General features: G+C 41.0%; 2 protein-coding genes across 3 annotated transcripts in view; both read left to right on the top strand.

Moving 5' to 3' along the window:
- Positions 1-1,243: 1,243 nt before the first annotated feature.
- RIPPLY2 (ripply transcriptional repressor 2) lies at positions 1,244-3,857 on the top strand. The gene is made up of 3 exons (XM_054279221.1): positions 1,244-1,684; positions 1,794-1,858; positions 3,595-3,857. The coding sequence occupies exons 1-3, from the start codon at positions 1,376-1,378 to the stop codon at positions 3,758-3,760; spliced, it is 540 nt and encodes a 179-aa protein (XP_054135196.1). The 5' UTR covers positions 1,244-1,375; the 3' UTR covers positions 3,761-3,857.
- A 1,077-nt stretch (positions 3,858-4,934) lies between these two features.
- LOC128938776 (cytochrome b5 reductase 4) overlaps positions 4,935-20,291 on the top strand; it is a 30,231-nt gene continuing 14,874 nt past the window's right edge. The window contains exons 1-9 of one of the 2 annotated variants that reach the window (XM_054279220.1): positions 4,935-5,036; positions 6,308-6,461; positions 9,286-9,386; positions 11,397-11,481; positions 15,557-15,598; positions 17,909-17,963; positions 19,305-19,362; positions 19,474-19,567; positions 20,081-20,113. In XM_054279220.1, the coding sequence (XP_054135195.1) occupies positions 4,962-5,036; positions 6,308-6,461; positions 9,286-9,386; positions 11,397-11,481; positions 15,557-15,598; positions 17,909-17,963; positions 19,305-19,362; positions 19,474-19,567; positions 20,081-20,113 (697 nt within the window). In that variant the 5' untranslated portion in view covers positions 4,935-4,961. Of the gene's footprint in view, positions 5,037-5,391; positions 5,488-6,307; positions 6,462-9,285; positions 9,387-11,396; positions 11,482-15,556; positions 15,599-17,908; positions 17,964-19,304; positions 19,363-19,473; positions 19,568-20,080; positions 20,114-20,291 lie in introns of those variants that run through there. The other variant, XM_054279219.1, reaches the window with a different exon arrangement.

Here is a 20,291-nt window from a genome sequence, read left to right as displayed (position 1 = left end):
CTTTTATTAACTCTTAAAGTCATAATTATCAATTTTTCCAAGTGGCCAAATGGCACAAATCTCCAAAATGACAGACTATGTCCACTGATAAATTTGGAATATATCACAGCACACACAAGCTTGAATGTGTGCATTCTTCCAACTATTTCTTGTTCAACATAAGTGGTTGCTTTCCTTCAGAAAGGCAAGTCGGTCTACATCTGGTTTTGACTTTAGGATGTGAAAGATGACCCTGATTACATTTCCCACACAGCTTCTAACACGTAACATTTTTTTACAACTGGTACTGCTGGTGCTATTTAGTGAAATGGATTGTGCTGAAGATGATGTGGAGAAGGCACAAACCTGTAGCTACTCTTTTTAGAGCAGCAGCTACTTGCAGTTACTCTTGGGCAATGCTAAGGTAGACACATTCCTTATGCCTCAGACAAACTCAAGGAGGCAAAATACTATTCCAAACAGTGCCTCAGTAATGTGGGTATTTAATGGGACAACAAATTACCTAGGGTTTAAACCCTCCTTCAGCATCTAGGGCAGCTCCATCCCACCAACCCTCCTAGTCCTTAAGGCTGATATTATTACTGTTTATGAGCTCTTATGTAACTTGTTTCTGCTCCTCTCACATGCATCACTGATTGCAACCTCAGAAAAAAAAAGGGGAAACAAGAATAATAAATAAAAATAGAAAAAAAAGTAAACTCCCTTGGTACCGGGGAACATGGAAACGGCAGGAGCTCCATGTAAAACCTTGCACGTGTAGTGACAGCATCCAGTGCTGGCAGCGGAACAAAGTATTGGACCACAATAAAAAGGAATTAAGGCAGGCACGGTAAAAATACCCTATTAAAAAAAGGGGGGGGGGGGGGGGGTGTGCGCATATATTTAGATACAAATATATAAAAATAGCCACCACTGTTGCCTGAGGGGGAACACGTCAGGGAGCGCACTGGGGCTGACGCGTTATTGAGTAAGAACGCCTCCGAAGGGCGTCATGTCCCCCGCCACCCCGGGATGGGGTCCGTGTGTCCGTGGCCTGCCATCCGCGGTGCCCACACGCCGTGACTCGCCGCTCCGGGGCATAAACAAACACGGCTAGAACAACACAAGGCCGCGGTGGCGGGGGCCGGACCCCGCCGCCGGGGCGCAGAGCGGCCGGGCGCATCCCCGGTGCCGCCGCCCCCCGCTCCGTTCCCACAGGGCTGTCCCCGCCCGCCCCCGGGCAGCTGCCATGTGTCTGCTCGAGTGCGATTAACACCGACTCGCCAAATCCCCCCCACGCCCGCTTCCCCTCCCCGGGCCATTTGGGGCATGCCCGCGCCCCGTGTTTACGCGGCGGCGCCTTCGCGCGGGGCCTTTCTGCGGATGGCGCTGGCAGATGAGCCGGGGGAGGTGGGGGCTCCGCGCCGCGCAGCGCCCGCCGCCGGCTATAAAAGCCTCCGGGCCCGCGGGCGGCGGCGATAAGCGAGCGGCCGCGCACCGGTGGAGGATGGAGGGTGGCTGTCCCCGCCCGCTCTCGGCGGCGCTGCCCCCGCAGGGTTACTCGCCCCTCTCCTCCTCTCGGTGCGGGGGACGGCCCGGTCATGCGCTGACGGCCCTGCCCTCGCCCCGCAGCCCTGCGCCCTTCTGGAGACCGTGGGTGCCCGCGCCGGGTGAGGCGGCCCGGCGGAGCCCCGGCCCCGCCACGGTGAGTGGGGAGCGGCGTGGCGGAGCATCTAGCGCACTCGGCGGGCGGGGATGCTCGGGGAGGGCCCTGTGCCGTGCCGGCGGGCTGACCTCTGCTCTCTTCTCCGCAGCCTCACAGCCCCGGCGGGCTGGCAGGAGCCTCCCGAAAGCTGGCGCAGTACACGCACCCCGTCAGGTAAGCGGCAGTGCCCGGCCCCGCCGGTTCCCGCGGGGACCTCGGGGCGCCAGGGGCCCCTGGCGCTGCGCGGCCAGCAGAGAGTCCCTCGCTCGCCAGTGTAGTGTCGTAGCTTTAGCTCTCCCGCCCCTTTTGTTTCCACCCATATATTTATGTAGATATTAAAGTGCCTTGCGAATGAATTGGCCGTCTACGTGTTTTTTAACAGACAGATCCTTGGGCAAATGATTGCCAGGATATGTGTTTTTAATATATTTGAGTTGTTGATGTGCTTCTGTGGTTTGAGACTTAAAACGTATTACACGGTTACGTGGGTGTTTTTCGGTGGTAGTGGAGTTGGCTGAAGCACCCTGTTACTCATTCCCGTGATTAAAAAAGGCACGGGGCTGTAGTTCCTAGGCTGTGCTGCTGCGCAAACATCCAGCGCCCTCCCACAGCAAAGAAGCAGGTGGAGGCGTGGGAGAGAGTGGCAGGAAGAGAAGATATGCACTGGCTAAGCCACCATTGCCGAGGAAAATACTTGTGTAACTGCTGCTTTAATGATAAAGGCAATGATAGTATCTGCACTGTCAGTTCTGAAAAGGAAATAAAAGAAACTAACAGCAGTTGAATCTCTAGGAGAGTCTGTATTCAGAAATGCTGCTAGGTGTTGCAAGATGCTTAAAATAATTGCACAGGTAGTTTTTCCAGACAAGAAGTGGCTTTCTTTCAAATCTAGGCTCTCAACCTTCAAATGGTGATGCACTAGCTAAGCAACTGTACAGGCAGACTTCACTGTGACTGCTCCAATGCTTAGGTTTGAGTGAATGCTGGGAACATTGGGAATGGCGACCTGTTACAAAGCCAATGTCAGTGACTTTGTGCTGCCAAGGAAGCAGTGGTCTGTTAAACAGTAGCCTAAAAAAGTATTTCTTGTAATTGCTAGAAAGCTGTCTACTTCTGTTTCTTCATGCATTTCTATTTTAAACAATCTGCAGTCAGCATTTCATTATGTTGTAGTGTGCTAGTCTCTTGGCTCTTGGGACTTCCTTGGTCTATTCCTTCTAGCTAATTCTAAACTGTAAGCAAAAGAGGACACTAGTTGAAAAGGAACAGGAATTTGGAGTATATCAATTGCAATATATTGTCATTAGCTGATAGCCCATGCTAACTGTGATCTTATCAGCATATTTTGTTAATTTCTGAATACAACACAGACTGCTTTAAAATCTACATCCATGGGACATCTTCCTTATGGAGCCTGTTGATTGTTTTTGGAAAGACAGATGAAATACCAAGGTCTGATCACCCCTAGACGTTTATCATTCCTTTGAATTTTACAATGGTGTGAAACAAGTATCAACAACTACCTAGGCTGGGGACCTTCAGTAAGAAAACTTCTAATTTGATTCAAATGGTTTTTTTTATCCTGTTTGATGCCAATTATATTCCCTATGAATAGTTCCAGTAGGGGCAGTACAGTTAATGAGGTACTGGAGTGGGAAGTTCCAGATGCAGAGTCTTGGGCTTTCGTAGTTTTGCTGCAAAACTCGCACTCTAAATCATCTTTTTCTCTTCAGATGGAATTAAGATTTTTTTTTTCTTAATTGAATATAGAAAGCAACTTAGCAATTGAGCTTGTAAGAAAAAGCTCTATAGGATGCTTGTTTTAATAGAATTTCACTTTGCTTTTTTGCATGTCCCTCCATGTAAAATACATAATAACAATAAGCAAATCTATTGTATACTTGTTTCAGACTATTTTGGCCCAAATCAAGGTGCTATGATTACTTGTATCAGGAAGCTGAAGCACTTCTGAAAAACTTCCCAGTTCAGGCTACAATTTCCTTTTATGAAGACTCGGATAGTGAAGATGATGAAGATCAACTGGAACAAGATTCAGGAACAGAATCAGATTGCTGACTGCAGCAACTTCTGACTTAATTTAAACAATATAAATATGTATTATAGTATTTTTAAAGATAATTTATTTCTATGTAAGTTATTCTTAATAAAACTGAGATGCCTTGTAATTTTATCCTTTTTCCTTGGTTCCTTTCCTGTCCTGGTTTAAGTGGGGAAGGTATTGATTAGTACTTTTCTGTCTGAGGTCCTATAGTTTGTAGATCATAAGCTGAACACCAAGCGGAGAACAGATGCCTTATTTTGAAGGGCTCTGTGGTTGTGATTTTCTCAAAGGCTGAGGACACAAGGAAAGCTTGTAATTGTGATTTAGTAGGCTCCATATGGAAATGTATCAAGGAATCACTGGATTAAGTATTCCAATTGTGCAGTGCCTGCTGTTACAACCATTTCAAACATAGAGAAGAGAAACAATACAGCTATTTTTGAAATGGAGAAAAGAGTCCAAATTCTAATCTAGCTCTTGTTGTGTAGAAGAGTTTGCCTCACATCACTTGTGTTCTCATGTATATGTGCTGCGTTCTTATACATACAAGTAATAGTTTCTGCATTTGTTTGTAAAGTGGACATCGAGAAACAGATCTGAGTTGTTATAATAGTGAGCTTGGTTTTAACAATTGAAACAAAGTTGGGTATCAATCATCGTGAAGGCCAAAGCCCCTAAAAGAACAACAGAACAAATCCAAAGCTTTAAATTAAAGGCAGTCAGTGCCTGTGTCAGGTAGCGCCTGTGCACTTACCTGGACCTGCCCTTGCCTTGTGTGTGCAGCTGCAGGCCGCGCTGGCTCAGTGTGCCGGCACTACTCAGGGAGCGCTTGCCCCGTGCTCCCCGGGCCTGCAGCAGGATCGAAGCGGGCCCGCACCTGCAGCCTGCCCACACTGAACCTTCGGAGCGCGGGGTGCACCGGCTGTGTCCGCCACAGCCTCCCGGCCTAAGCACCGGCGCTGGGACCCCTGGACGGAAAACCAATCCTAGTGCAGGGGCGTGCACCCTCTCGCCGCCGGGGTGGGTACGCGCTGCTCCGTGCCCACAGCGATGTCCGCTCCCGGCCGGTCTCCCCCGCGCCGCCCCCGAGCCGAAGCCTCCGCTTCCGCTCCCGGCCGGGCCGCGGCCCCGCCCGCCGCGGCGGAGCCTGCGCGCTGTGCCCCAGCGCTCCGCCCGCCCGCCCGCGGGGGCCCGGCTGCGGCCCGGCCCGGCACGATGCTGAACGTGCCGCCGTCGGCCTTCCCCGCGCCCGGCTCCCAGCAGCGAGCGGCAGCGGGTGGCCGCAGCAAGGTACGGGCGGCTCTGCCGCTGTTGGTCGCTTGGGGGGAGGTGAACGGGCCCGCGTTTTTCCCGCTGCGGCGGCGGCTGCCTGGCCTGGCCCCGCCCGGCCGAGCTGCGGTGGTCTCCGGTCGGTTCCCGGTCAGTTCCCGGCTGCAGCTGGGGCAGGGCTGCTGCCGGCCGCCCTCCTCCAGCGGCCGGGTCTCGGGCGAGGGCCCGGCTCGGCTGCGCTGCTGGAAAACACTTGGTACTTCTGGTTAGAGAGGGCGGCGGTGACAGCGCTTCCGGCACTTCCTGCCCCGGCCGTGCCTGCTGTGCCGCGATGGAGGCTTTCACCTTGGAATTACTGCCTGCAGCTCATGCTTTAATGTTGGATCTTCGTCTTTGGAGGGGTTTTGAGAACACTTGTTGTCTAGAGACCTTGCTTGGAAAGCAGACTTGGACTAAAGTAGCTTTAAGAAATGTTAGTTTATCTACGCTTCAGTTTTTTTGCTTCTGTTTTTCCTGTGGTTTTGTAAGACCGCAGTTCTTTAACCCTGTTTCCTGTTGTTAAAGCTTGGATCAAAAGGGTTCCCAAACTGTGGTCTTACTTGTTTACTATTTCTTCGAATGCTTTGAAAATGCTTGGAAAATAAAGGTTCTGCAGCATGGGTGTGCTTTCTGCAAGGAATTGCAAACATGGTGTTGTAAATTGTGATCCACCGAGTCGGTATTTTTTAGAAACAGGCAGTGGGTCTCCATTACTCACTAGGTGCTGTTGAAAAGGAAGGTGTTAGATACCCTGAAGATCTTGTTCTGCCTTTCAGGACAGGCAGGCCATGGCAATACTTCTCTGGAAAGCTACTAGATCTGTCCCAGCTTTCTCTGGGTCAGGCTTCCAGTTGCTGTAGGGCTTGTGAAAAGTCTTTATGAATGCTGTGAAGGCAAAACTTGTCTTACCTGACCATGGTTTTTAAATTTCCTTTCTTTATTGCTCATAGTTTTCCAGACAGTATCTCAAATGATTTGCCACCACAGGCAGACTTGGTGTCTTCAGCTTGCTTTGGGAAGAGTCAGCTGAATGTTTGTTGCTGTTCAGTAATTTCTGTGTCACTACCCAGAACACTCCCTTAAGCACCCTTTCTACTGAGTAGGGCGCCCAAATATTGGTGAATAATATGAGTTGGGTTATTTCTCTTTTGTTTTTGTCTGAGCCCTCCTATGGAGCTTAGAAAAGTGTATTCTTAGAATGGCTTTTTCTTCCTTTAGAGGTTGAAGTTGTTTGTATATTTGTTATTTTTCAGGTCCCTTTAAAACCAGGAAGGAGTCTTATGGATTGGATTCGGCTAACTAAAAGTGGGAAGGACTTGACTGGTTTGAAAGGGAGGCTGCTTGAAGTCACTGAAGATGAGCTCTCTAAACACAACAAAAAGGAGGACTGCTGGATATGTATAAGAGGTTGGTTGTTGTGACATTTTTTCTGCGTTTTTTACCTGGTTTCTCTTTTCTGTACTTAAAGAAGAAGCAATAAAACTCAAAAAACAAGAATAAAAGCCGTGCTCCGAGAGAAACTATGCACCTCCTGTGTTTAGGCCAGGTGTAATCTTGACATACTTTGGCATAACTTCAAGTAAGAGATTTTGTGTTACAAAGATTTTCTTTGCTTTCAAGCCTTTCAAAACAAATCTTCCAAATTGGCATGTTTTATACGTATTTTATAGCTGCCTATGAAAATAATAAAATACAAAATTTTAGGCAATGTATCAAATAAAAAGGACTTAGCAAGAAAACAGGGCTTTGAAAATGCTGACATGTACACTTGTCAGTCTCGGACAGTTTATTATTTTGAGCAGTTGACTGTTTTTAAGGATTGCTTTAGCGCATCCAAAAACATAAAAATTAAAAATACTACTTAAACCTGGAGAATGGTCTTTAGGAAATAATTGTGAAAGCACACGTACTACTTCATAAAACTTAGTAGTGCAAATGACAGTTGCCAAACAGAGCAAATGTAATCTCTGACTACAGTGACAAATACCTGTGGTGACTATGCAATTCTATTTCTGTTATTATATTAATGAAATTTTAGCTCAGAAGTTGAATCATATGTTATATGTTTAGCATTGTGTGAAGGTGGTCTGGAGCAATAGCTGTGGCTAGAAGAGTATTTTTGGAGTTGGAAATGAAGTTCCTAATTTTCCTACAGAAAGGAGCAAAACATTTGCCCTGCAATTTAGTCATTTAGATGCTAAAATATACTAATATCACTGTAAATTTATTAGGAGGTAACACAAATTTCTATGAAGATAGAACCACTCTTTCTACAGATATGTCCCATTAGTGTCTCTGATCTTCTTAATCTCTTAGTGATAACATTGATCTGGTAAGGAGCAGCATTGATATTTAATAAAATGTCATATCTGAACTTCAGCAAAAGAAAGCTAAGAATTTCTGTGTGAAGGTGATTGTATTATTGTTGGGTGTTAAAGGTGATGAGGGTGAAAGTAAAGGTAAAATGTTATTCAATACTGGCCTTTGACCAAAATAATAAGGTTGTTAATTTCCTGTGCTGCAATTTCACATGCTAGTAAAGCTACAGTAGGAGGAGAGATGAAGAAACCTTGTCTGCCATGTTCATTGGTTCATTTTTCACTCTGAAAAAGGAACATCTACTGCAGACAGAATTACTGCCTAAAGATGCTTCTGTTTTCTTTTTAATTTCATTTTACCTTGACTGCATCTCTGAGGCTGGGTTTTACAAGAAGTCCATCAAGTTGCCGCTGTATCTTTCCTTAAATTTTTCCAGGTCTGCCTTTTCTGTGTTCTCAGATGACCAGTGAAAAAAGCATCATAACCAAAAATGACAGTAGCCCTCATACGTGGACACGTAGTAAAAGAATATAATTATGGAAAAGACTAAATTAGGTCTCTGTGTTGGTAGTTAGACTGTATCTCTAAAAGAAAGAGCAGAAACCCATGAGAGCAGTGTGAAGTAAAAGAAGAACAGGAACTAACTTGGTTCAAAACCCCAGTGTGATCAAAGAAAGGTGTCATATAGAGCACAAATTTGTACATAAAGGAGAGTTCAGGGAAGTTAAAAAATGCATGAAGGGTGTATAAATGATATATTTTTTTTGCTCCAGCAAGTTTGATGGTAAATTTGAGTAATATTCAGGAGGCCATGGCTATGCAGAATCTTATAATTTATTGTGTGCAGTAATCATTGCTGCACACAAGATGGCCCAGTGAATACAGCCATCAGAAGAGCAGGTTGGTAAATGTGCAGATCCTTCCTTTGTTTTTGACTGGGTCTTTGTTGTTGGCTGGGATGGTTGTTCTTGCCAACTAGGATTGCTCCAAATATGTCTGGCCCAGGCTCAGTGCTGAATGCCTTTCTCTTCTTCTGAAGTAATTAATGTACAATTCCTAATGTCTTCAAAGCTTTTTCTTCAAGCACTGGCACAGTTCTGTTTTTGGTAGCTTCCTGTTTTGATAATGTTAAATATCTTCAAATATTCATGCAGGTAGGGATGCAATGATCACGTTAGGAGCAATATGTCTGCAGTTAACTCTGTTTATAGCTGCATGCTTCAGGCTCCAACTAAGCCAGTTGCCTAGCAACAATAATTAGCCTTCATCATTTCAGACCTGTGAAGAAACATTGTTTTATGTCACTGGAGGTGTAGAAACAATGCTGAGCCCTTTCACTGGGACAGGTACAGCCAGACTTGTAAGCCTTTAATGAGCACGAGCTAGGTTAAGTTTCTTGTATTGCTGAATCTGAAGAATGAAAGTTTTGTTGCTGATGGTGACAGTATTTCCTTGTGTGGGACAGTTCATTCCTGTAGGCATTTCATTCCATGATGGTGGGGTGGTACCAGAATGACAACACTTCAGGGAGAGCTTAATTGGAAGGGAAACTGAAAACCATTTTATACACTACCTGGTTCAATTTTGTCTCTTTTTAAATCTGCCTGTGGTACTTTTACCCTCTAGCTAGGATACATCATATTCAATTTCTAGGTTGAAGTCTTAACCCAAGGCGAGTGGTGTGGCATCTGGCATCTGTTGGGCTGGCATCTTCATGTAATAAGATACCTCTTGTGCTCTATACAATTGTGTCACTTACGTTTCTGTTTTTGTGAAGTCATACTGTCTGTTCCAATTATGCCTACTGTTTGCTAGTACACTCTTTAATTTGTGCTATCCTTTCCATTATTTTTGGAGACAGGAGTGGTTGTAGAAATGCTGCTCATATGCTTTTATATTCTGTTTTCTTCAGGATTTGTATATAATGTCACGCCGTACATGGAATACCATCCAGGTGGTGAGGATGAACTAATGAAAGCAGCAGGAACTGATGGTACAGATCTCTTTGATCAGGTGAGAGCAACTGGCAGCAAATGACACTTGCTCACCATACTTGAAAAATGGATGTTTTGCCATCATTTTTAGGGCATTTCCGTGGAAATGGTGATTTGAACTTTTTCAGTCCCAAGGAAAGGCAGCAGGTCACTGCTCAGAATGACACTTAAATGTGCTGGAAGAGACATGTAGTTTAAACTTTGTATCAAAAGACAGTAATGAAAATGTTACTTTATGTTGTTAGAATTACACTTCAATTAGCTTTTTTTTTAGCAGAAATAGCAGTAAAGCTAGCAACAGTTTGAGATACCACCTTCTTACTAGATTGCTTCAATGACTGCTGTTGTTGGAGAGACCTGTTTTTTCTAAGAGCGTTCACTTTTTGACAAAAGCTTGTAGAATTCTTTGTCTATTTACTTGGCAGATGCATTATCGGTAAAAATGCTGGAGCTTCTATTAACTTTAACTGGTGAGCAACTCACAAGATGACAGTTGGTCTCTTATATGTTTACTATTTCTTTAAATGCTTTGAAAATACTCAAAATAAAGGCTCTGAAGCATGGGTGTGCTTTCTGTAAGGAATTGCAAACTTGGTGCAAACTCAAAATGCTGAGTTGGTATTGTTTAGACATTCTGTGGATCTTCATTACTCACTAGGTTTATCTGAGAAACTGCAAAAGAGCAGAAAAGAAATCTGTTTCAGAAAGGAAATATGTTACCTCTTTACATGTCATGTATCATAATATGTTATGTCTTCATTTGCAAATATTTTTAACATTGTAAATAAAGATGGATAATGTTTTAGCTTTGTTGAGTCCTTTGTTTAGCTTTGTTAGTCCTTTAACAAATGAAGTGTTGGTTTTGGGCATAATTCTTTGATTTCAAGAGATCTCTAGTATTGAGTACCCATTATCAAGTTTGGGCTTGGAATTATGTTGCTGGGTCATTATATGATGTCCTTGAAAACAAAAGTCTTGACATCAGGAGTATTTGGGGAAGCTCCTGTAGTTAAGTTCAGATATATGCTTGCAACTTTTTAATTTTTTGTGATGGGAATGGAAGCAGGTTTAGATCCTGAAAATATGCTTTTCACTTCTATTGTTTCTGGTTTATGACTTTTATGTTACTGGAGATGTTTGTTTTCCCCTCTGCTTTAGCATTCTATGTCTGTCAGATAGTATTTTTTTTAAGAGCTTGGTAGATTGCTAGTGTTCCCCAAATTTCTGGAAAAATTAACTGTCATTCATAATCCTTCATTTCTTTCTGTTACCTGTATATGAGGAAACTGCAACTGATGGGATTCTTTATCTCATCTCCTTAGCTAGTCCAGTTGAAAGTTTATATTTTTAAATCTAGGTACCATTCAAATTTGTCATGCAACACTTTGTTTCCTTTTCTCTTCTTGTGATGTTATCCTGGATGCCTTATCAGAATTCGCTTTTCTGCCATCCATTTCCTCTACAAGTTCTCCAGTTCTGGTCTGTAAAGCTACTGCTTTTTCTTCACTTTATTTTACTTTCTTAAATAGGGAATTTCCAAATGATTCAGTGATAGTAAGACAGAAGCAAACAGAAATACACCAGCTTGGTAGGAGGTGTTTGTCTTAACTATTATTTTTTTGTTTGTTTCCTTCATCCTTTTTCCCTTTACTTGTCTAAACAAGACTAATAAGCATTGTGATAGTGACAAGGTCTTTGTTCTGTTAGTTGTGTAGCATGCATCATAAAAATGCTGTTCTGAAATATATTCTGTTAAGGTTATGATGTTCAGATATTGCAAACCATAAATGAGTAAATTAAACTCTTGTTACTTTTTTCATAATCCTATTGTTTCACTTAATGACATGATATCTGTAATAGTAGTAAAAATAAGTACTGACTGATGGGATAGTGACTTCTAATGTGTTTAAAAAATAATCTGCTAAATGAATTATATTAGTCAATGTACAAAAATGAACTTTTCTATTTCAGTGCATAGAACAACATAGTAAGAATTCCAAATTTTATGAAAAATATTTTGTTAATGTAGGTTCATCGTTGGGTCAATTATGAATCAATGCTAAAGGAATGTCTTGTTGGGAGAATGGCTGTCAAGCCCATTGCTGTTCCAAAAGGTGAGTTGCTTTAAGAAAGAAATATTGTCTATTATACTTTATTCCAAAATTATGTGGAAAAAATGAGAAATCCTAAATCGCCTCATATTTATGAGGAGAATGTCTATTCTTGTGTAGAGTTGAAGGCTTTTGCGTATATTACTTTTTTTACACCAGATACCTGAAGATGAAATTGTTGTATAATTGAAGACTTTTAGTAATGTACTGCTATGTTTCTTCTTTTGTTTTTAGTAATTAGAAAACAGCTGTGCACGTGTGTTATATGTTTGTGTATATAGAAAAGACCTTTTACTGTCCTGCCAGCTCTCTTTTTCTTCTGATCCCAGAGGGAAAACTGTCATAGGCAGCTATTGAAATAATTTTCATATATTGAAATAAAAGTCAGTATTTTCAGTCTGGTGATTTCAGCCCCTTACATACATCTGGCAAATTGCATATGTGTTGAGTTATTTGAATACACTTCATGGGCAGTTATTTTTTCCAGAGGTCCTTTCATTTGAATTTACCTTGAGAAAATTTTGCTGGTACAATAGACTCCTCTGAGCCAGGAGAGCAAGAAATGTAGCATAGTCTTAGAATGCAGGTGTTGGTTTCCAGAAAGTTTAATCTTCAGTCTGTTTTTTGGTTTGTAGGCACAGCCAAAATTTCCTATACCTGGGAAGCAGACACTGTTATTCAGTATTGACCCTTAGCAAAACTGCAGTGGAAACATGAAAGGATTAATGATTACAACTATTTTTCTCCAATTCTATGACATGCTTTAGTTCATAATTTCAGCTATCTGATCACTCTTCAGCTCCTGAAGAAGTGCACTGCATGTCTGCTTAATACTTAGATAACATTGTTTTAACAGTTGAGTTTGGTCTTTGTGTGAAGTGGAATAGTATTTTACATCTCCATGATGCTAAGTAGCTAATTCCAGTGTGGAACTTTAAAGTAAGTGCTACAAAGTATGGAGAAACCTCAGCAGCATAGCTGCCTCACGAGTTGAGGCATTACAGAGACATTACTGCTACTCTGTCAACTGAGTTAGAAATCTAAAAGTAAGCATGCATTTTGTTGATTTTATTAATCTAACTTTTCTGCAACTGGAAGGAATTCTTGTCACAGCCAGTCAGTAAAACATAAACACATCTTCACCCCTGCTGGCTCTGGTGGTCCATTTTCTGCTGTTCCCTTCTTCTGCTTTGTTTGTTAATAGGACTGTCTGTTTTGCTGTAGTAAAATTTGCGGGATAAAGGTTGTCAACTATATACAACCAGTTCTGTTGCCTGTGTTGCTTTTAACCATTTCAGACTTGAAAATACTTAATTTTGTTAGTAAAGAATCAAACTGGTAACAGAACTACAGAGTCATTTAGGTTGGAGAAGACCTCCAAGATCGAGTCCATTTTTTGAACAGCCACCACCTTGTCAACTAGACCATGGCTAAGTGCTGTGTCCAGTTATTTCTTGAACATATCCAGGGATGGTGACTCCACCACCTCCCTGGGCCTGATACAATACAATACTTGACAGCTCTTTCAGGGAAGTTCTTCCTGATCTCCAACCAGAACCTCTCCGTGCACAGCCAGGAGGCTGACCCCCACCTGGCTACACCCTTATTTGAGGGAGCTGTAGACAGCAGTAAGGCCCCCCCTCAGCACCATCTAAACAACCCCAGCTCTCTGAGCCACTCCTCACAGGATTTACTCTCCAGACTGTTCACCAGCTTTCTGGCCCTTCTCTGGAACACTCCAGCACTGGACTTGCTGAAATCCTTCACTCTAAGATTCTCAAGGTTTACTTTGATTCCTGTGGGGTTATATATCCTCCTCCTTTGAATTATCAAAAAGTGATTGACTTACTTCACTATTAGCCAGCAATAATTCTAGTCTTTTATCTTTTGAGACCATATTCTGCAAAGTTTGCATTTCAGAATAGAAGAGCAAATTACTAAGTTAAGGTGCATGCTTTTTAGTAGAGGATTAAATGGGTCCCATAAGTATAGAGGGAAGACAAAACTTCAAATTATGGATTACATTGCTTTCTTTTTGTGACAGAGAATGAGTGTTCAGCAGTAAGATGAACATTAGTATTTGCTGTTTGGTGCAGTCTCAGTACAGAGCAAGGAAGGCAGATGTAGGTTTGTTAGGGCATTGCTGGAAGATTTGTGTTTTTTTTACCTTAGGGTATATTTCCTGTGGTGTGGTTGTTTCTTGGGAGATGGTACAATGGTTTGCTTACTGAACTGCTTAATGAAGCTGAAGTTGTCCTTGCACACTCTAGGTTGGGGATTTTTGAGGAAGAGTCTTTTGAAAATGCTAATAATAGTTAATGTTTTGTCAACTTGTATTTTGAGAATGCTGCTTCATGCTGTGGTGGTGACTAATAGGAAATTCTGAAGTGTCCCTTCTGTAGTGTTACAGTGGATCTTTGCACTGAAATATGTGGTGTTTGTACTTGCTGAGAAGGCCAGTGCCGTACCTAGGTATGTAAAGGATGATTTCAGAATCTCCCTCAGCAAACCTGTACAGCTTGAAACCGTTTGCTGTCCCTTCAGGGTGCTCAGCTGTAAATATTAGCACAGTCTGAAATATTTTAATACTGCTGGTGTTTCCAGAGACACTGGTTAGTGTGTATAGTAACATAATCCCTATGTTACTTTAGTGGTTACTTGGGAGTCAGAATGTGTGTTGTATTATTGTTAATTCAACAAGATTAGACTGGGAACTGTGATGTCATCCAAGGAAGAGAGGTAGGGCTCTGCCTTCGATGTATCTCACGTCATCCTTAAAATTGCAGAGCTGATTTCTGTGCAATGTGTTAAAATATAGTGAAATGAGAATAGGCTTCTAAATACAAAGAATTACCTTTCATTAGAACACAGTTTTTGTGAACAACTTGCCCATCCTGGCAGAAACCATAAAGTGGTGCATAGCAGAATATGCAGAAAATGTTACCTCAGCCAAAATTTTATGGAGTATTTTCTTTTTACCTCAGCTAAAAATGTGTGGAGTATTTTCTTCTTACATTGAAATGGCACAACGTGAAAGCCTCTGAAGAAGGGTGTTCTTAAAGAGCTCTCAAGTAATTTTGGGATACCATTTGGTTGGTGCTTTGCTTTATAAGCCTTTCTTAACTTATTTCTAGCATTTTTTCTCTAACCCTTGCTAGTGTGATGCAGAGCACTGGGAAGGATATGGAAGAACAGGGAAGAAACATTCCTGTTTTGGTTTTTATTAAAGGGAGTAGGAAGAACAGATTTGTTTCTCCTACTTCCCAAACTTGGCTCCTGTAAGAGAGAATATAAATGGGGCCTTTCATATAATGAGATTCTGAGATGTGCAATGTGGAGAAGGGCAGAAAGGGGCCCCAGGTATATCCAGAGGTCTAGTTTCCCCACAGATTTACTGTGAATGGAAGGACATGTGGCTGAGAGGTGAAGTGCCTTTCCCATCAAAGTGAGCACCCTATAAAAGAATTGATGCTGTGCAATTCACCTGCTTGGTCTCTCTTTTTTAAAATTTTCTGCTAGAGTCAGTTGGTTTGGAATAGTTGTAGCATACTGTAGAATAAATGAAAAATTGAGATAATAACTTGAAAATAAAATCATTTGGCAGAGGACACTTATAGAAATATTTCCTTTTTCCTATGTTCCTGCCAAGGATTGGGTTCATATTTCTAAGGATTGGATTGGTCAGATTTGCAGTCTATGTACTATGTGATGTTGTGAGACAGGTATAGTTGGAATTCTTAACAGATTCAGTGAGCTTCTTAGCTATGAAGTTTATAATTGCACAAGATAATCTGTGATGGTTTTTTTGAAGTGTCAGAGTTCCTACATATCCTATCCTTTGGAGCTGTGCAATTTTTGGTGCTTGTAATGTAACAATTTTTTAATTAGACATACTCTTTTGGAATGGTCATCAGTGCTGCATTTTTTTGTTGCTTCTTGATGTCTGAAGCATCCTGGTCATTCCGTTAAGACTTTTGGAATGTTTACTCAGAGATCCTTACTTTGGCTAATTTAGCATGATGTGGGGAAATACTGCAGCTTCTTAACTGTTGTGCTTGTTTTTTATTAATGCTTGCAGAGATTTCTTCTGCTGTGTCTGAAGACAAGAAACAGCTTAATGGTAAGTTCTCACCTGGAGCAAAGTTGGGAGTGAATCTCAAACTTATGTGAATATCATTGAATGAGCAGTATTTATCCACACTTCTCTCTCTTTGCATTTGAATCCAGTCGTCAGGCTGTAGTGATCTATGGAAATTTCAGAAGGCGAAATCCTACCCAAGTATTGTGAATTCTGTATTATAAGACTGCAGTAGAATAGTGTAGATAAGGGACATATGAGATGGACGAACAAGGTCATCTTGTCTGTGAAATGCTAGGAAAATTTTCTGCTCAAGGTTTTTCTATCCAGTCAGGTCTTCCACTTATTTTGCCAGATCTTTTTTTTTTTCTTTCAAAGTGCAAAATTTTGCATTTCCTTGTGAGCTTCATGAAGTTTTTGTCAGCCCATTTCTCCAGACTCTCTGCATCCCTTAATAACCTTAACCTTCCATGTTTGCCTGTTTGCATGATTTGTTACTGTTCTGACTGGGAGAATGTGTGCCCTGTAGGTTGCTGGTGACTGTGTGAAACAATATCAGCATTCCCTCTTCTCTAGGGAGTGCTTGCAGTACCTACCCTCCAGCTGGACTTGGTATGCTGATCACACCTTTTGTGACTGGCAGTTCTACTCACTTTCTGTCTGTGATGCAATCGACCAACCAAACCCAGCTCTTTCCAGTGTGGCTGTGAAGGTGGTGTGAGAACCTCTGTCACTAGCCTTGCTGTCCCATAGGATTGTGCAAAGCAGTCCTGTGATGTGCAGGGTTATTTATAATTGTGCTGTTCATCTAGTCACATTAAACTCTTCATTTCATGCCTGCCATCAGCCTTTGGCTTCACCCACAGCTTTTCTTTATTTGTGATCACCATGACTAATAGAGCACTTTGCTTAATTGGTTCACTGATCACCTGAATCATTGTCTTTTTATTGCAGCATGAATCACTGTTTTCATGTAGCATCTTACAGTATTTCAAAATAATTCATAAATAACTTGTTTTGCCAGAATGTTCTGTTTTAATGTGGCTGTTCATATATTTCTCTGGACCTGCAAAAGCAAATAAGAGTATGTATGACCATGGATTCCTGTTATCCCTGGAGACCAAGCAATTCATATGTGTGTCCTCAAGAAAGGCTTAGCCCTTGAGAAGGCTTTTATCATTAGGTGATTGGTTTTCTTTTGCAGTGATCTGACTGCTCTGACATTTAGCTTCCTTGGCAGCTGCAGATGTTGTGTACTTAGGAGTAATTAAGGATCAAAGAATGAGTAATTCGGCTGAGTTTTAATTGCTTTGGGTTAATTCTGGATGATCAAATAGTTTTGACAGATTGGGTTAGACCAGAGTGGCTCTTTTTGTTTTTATCTACTTCCCACGTGTTAGAGCCACTCAATTATGTGTTTAAGCTTTTAGTCATACTAGAAAATTTACTGGCATTTAGAAGATAATAATCTGGGTAACTGAGAATTCATGTGCTAGTTATTTAATGCATAGCCATTTCAGGTTTGCAAGGTTTGCCTTTGAATGGGCTTGAAACCGGCACTTACCAGCTGTTCAGTCTGCAGCTTCCTCCATCATCATTCCATTTAGCTTCTTTGTGTTAAAACTGATGCAGGATTGCAGTTGCTTTTATCTATCTCTGTCCTCAAGTTTTTGCCAAATATGTTCAATTTCTATTCTGTCAGAGATTAGTACAGCTGACATTTTGAAAGACTGACCAACTGTTGCTTCCCAGCAAAAGCTGTTCCAGACTGTTTCATGCAGTTAAGTAGTTCAAGTGAATGTCTGAATTCTGTGAAAATTCCTAGCCAAATGCTGTGTAGAAAGATTTGGGCCGCTATCTTTGCTTAATTGACTGACACGAAATGTTACTTGCAAATTAGGTTAGATCAGACATCTCAAATTGAATTTATTCATCTGAATTGTATAAACAAATAGTTTGTTAAAGGAAAATCATTCAGATAACCTTTTTGTGCTACACTATCACAAAGTGTAAAAACACAAGCTGCTAACAGATGAAATTGAGTACAACACAGGTACTGTGGTGTGTACAACTCTGTTCTGAAGTAGACCTCCATGTTCTAGAACATGTTCTCTGTTCTGAAGTATACCTCCATATTCTAGAACACTGCTCTCCAAGAGAAAGTGCTGAATAAGAACTAAGTACAAAATGTATATAGTCTAGCTGTGGAAATAAAGCCACCAAATATTGTTTGAGAACACTTAGAACATTCAATTAAAAAAACCAAAACCATAAACCCCAAACATACCTGAGTATTATTTATATTAAGCAAGCATCCCAGCAAATATTTTAATGACTGTCTGCTCTTTGCAGGTGTGCTTCCTGAGAAGAAAGTACTGGCTTCTTCTGCTAAAGATTTAAGTCCGAGGTAAGCCTTTGTCTGTAGTTGTCTGTTGAACATTCTGTTTAAGAATTCTGTACAATTCTTAGTAAATACAAGGCAAGTTCTTCCATGGGTAGCTCTTGAAATTTCAGTAAAATGAGTGTATATCATTACCATCCTTGTATAAGTAGAAAAGTTGAAGTTCAGGTTTAAAACAACTTGCCAGAGGTCATATGGGCAGATGATGGTTCTTTACTTGTTCTGTTGATTCCTAAATCTTGTGCTGCCTTGATTGTATACAAATGCTTGGCTTATATTTGCAGGCTCCTCACCTTTGTTTCTTGGGAAAACTCATGGAAAGGGATTCCAATTGGACTGATTACTTTCTTGACTTTAGTGAATTTGTCCATAAACAATTGCTGTGCCTTGAGAAAGGGCATCATTTCAAGCTGGAATGTATTGAGATTGATAGCTGCATTCAAGTTTCTACAGTATGTAAAGCCAAGCAGGCCCTGAAAGCTCACTGTGACATGCCTGCCGATGTCACTGATGCATCATTTTACTCCATGATACCTTTGGTCCTCAAGATCTAGCTTCTCACCTGGCATCAAAATCCCCAGGAAATATGTGTTCTCTGGGCTAGTTGCATGCAGTCATGAAATACTATGGCTTGTAAACAATTGGAATGAGGTTTATTTTCTGAAGTGCTCTCCAAACCTTGCTGCCTTTCTTTCCATGTGTGTCTGGCATATTCTGGCAGGTGACTGGAAGGTGTGCAGCCTAAGATGTGTTGGCTGTCAGGAGTATTTTCTCCTCCCTGAGTCCCTGTTTTTCTGGTCCACGAGTTGATGGAAGTTACTTCCTGGCAAGTGTAAGGCCATGCAAATAATTAGCAACTGAAAGCTTTCTTTTCTTTTTGTACTTTACACTGGATTTATTACAAGGTTTGGACTTGGGAACATAGGAATGAATGCAAAAACTTGATTTGTGGAGGTGAAAGGAATTGTGGTTTTGTGGTATGTGCATCAAATCTTTAACTCTTGAAAGCCACCCTGCCTATTTAATGCTTTTGTCTGGACTTAAGATTTTAATCATCCATATGCAAGGTTCATATACTACAAAGAGAATATATATGCTTTTTAAGTAAAATTAATGCCATACAATTTTAACTACAGTGTACTGACTATAAGAATACATAATTAGATAGTTATTTTAATAGTTTTGTTAGAATTACTGACTTTGAACTTAGTCTTCAAAAGTAGTAAGTAATATGTTTGGCTTGTAAATTTGTTATACAAGCTCTGTTTGAAGGCTTGGGGTTAAATATGTTTTGATATGCTCAAATAAAATATATGCTTTTTTATTTATTTTATTTTTGTTTTACAGTTACGACTGGTTCCAAACAGATAGTTTGATCACCATTGTCATATACACTAAGCAGAAGGTAAGTATATTTCATGAAGGAAGAATTACAAGACGCAGTTGTGATCTAGCTTGAATTCTGGGAGAACTTTATAAAAATTTTTGGGTTTTTTTTTCCCCTTGGCTATGAAAGGACATGAATGCAGACTTGGTGATAGTTGACTGTCAAGACAAACAATTAAGGGGAGAAATCATCATGGATGATCACTCATATCTTGTACAAGTTGGTAGGTACTGTAATTTTGCAGTTGAAAGTATTGTATTTTCATTCCACTGTATTAAAACCTTTTCATCACACCATTAGCATTTTACATGCACCAATTAATATTTTATTCCTCTTTCATTAGAGATGGTTAAAGTGCCTTGATGTAAAGGAATTACATTGTTTATCAACTCACATCTTCATTTTTTTAGTATGTACTAAATTTCTTACATATGGACTAAAATGCAGCAAGAAATTGATTTTAAAGTTGTGTAAAATTTTTCTTCAAGTGTGTTTTTAATGATTATTGAAAAGCCCTCATTCACAAGGGCAAGTGCAATAATTGCAGATTGCCTTAATGCATGAGGCTTGTAGAAGTCATGAGTAAAATTCCAAGGCCAAATAAACATGCATAACTTTTTGTAAGTATTAGTAGTTCACTCAGTATTCCTAGACTTACTTATACTTTGTGTGTATATGATGGCTGTAATAGAACTTCTTTAATGCTTAACACACAGTTTGTTTGTTTTTATTTCAGACTTGGATCATGCAGTTTCAGAAGATGTGGCTGGTAATTTCTGTCTCTTGCAGCACTTCTGTATCTCTTCTAGGATAGTCCAGTCAGGAGCTGAACTTCCATGATCCTTGTGGGTCCCTTCCAACTCAAGATATTCTATGATTCTGATACCAAAATTCAATTTAAATTGGGAATTTCAGTTTATTTTTCTGACTCATCAGATACTTCACAG

This window comes from Melozone crissalis, unplaced genomic scaffold (assembly GCF_028551555.1).
Source record: "Melozone crissalis strain CALT ecotype California unplaced genomic scaffold, PUWL_Pcris_2 ptg000027l_1, whole genome shotgun sequence".
NCBI classification, from domain to species: domain Eukaryota; kingdom Metazoa; phylum Chordata; class Aves; order Passeriformes; family Passerellidae; genus Melozone; species Melozone crissalis.
This window is presented reverse-complemented; position numbering and strand designations above follow the sequence as displayed.

Excerpts from the sequence above, each read along its gene's own strand:
- RIPPLY2 (XM_054279221.1), top strand. The coding sequence starts at position 1,376 with ATGAGCCGGGGGAGGTGGGGGCTCCGCGCCGCGCAGCGCCCGCCGCCG. Across the intron at positions 1,685-1,793 it reads GGAGCCCCGGCCCCGCCACG|CCTCACAGCCCCGGCGGGCT; the intron begins GTGAGTGGGGAG and ends TCTTCTCCGCAG. Across the intron at positions 1,859-3,594 it reads CAGTACACGCACCCCGTCAG|ACTATTTTGGCCCAAATCAA; the intron begins GTAAGCGGCAGT and ends TACTTGTTTCAG.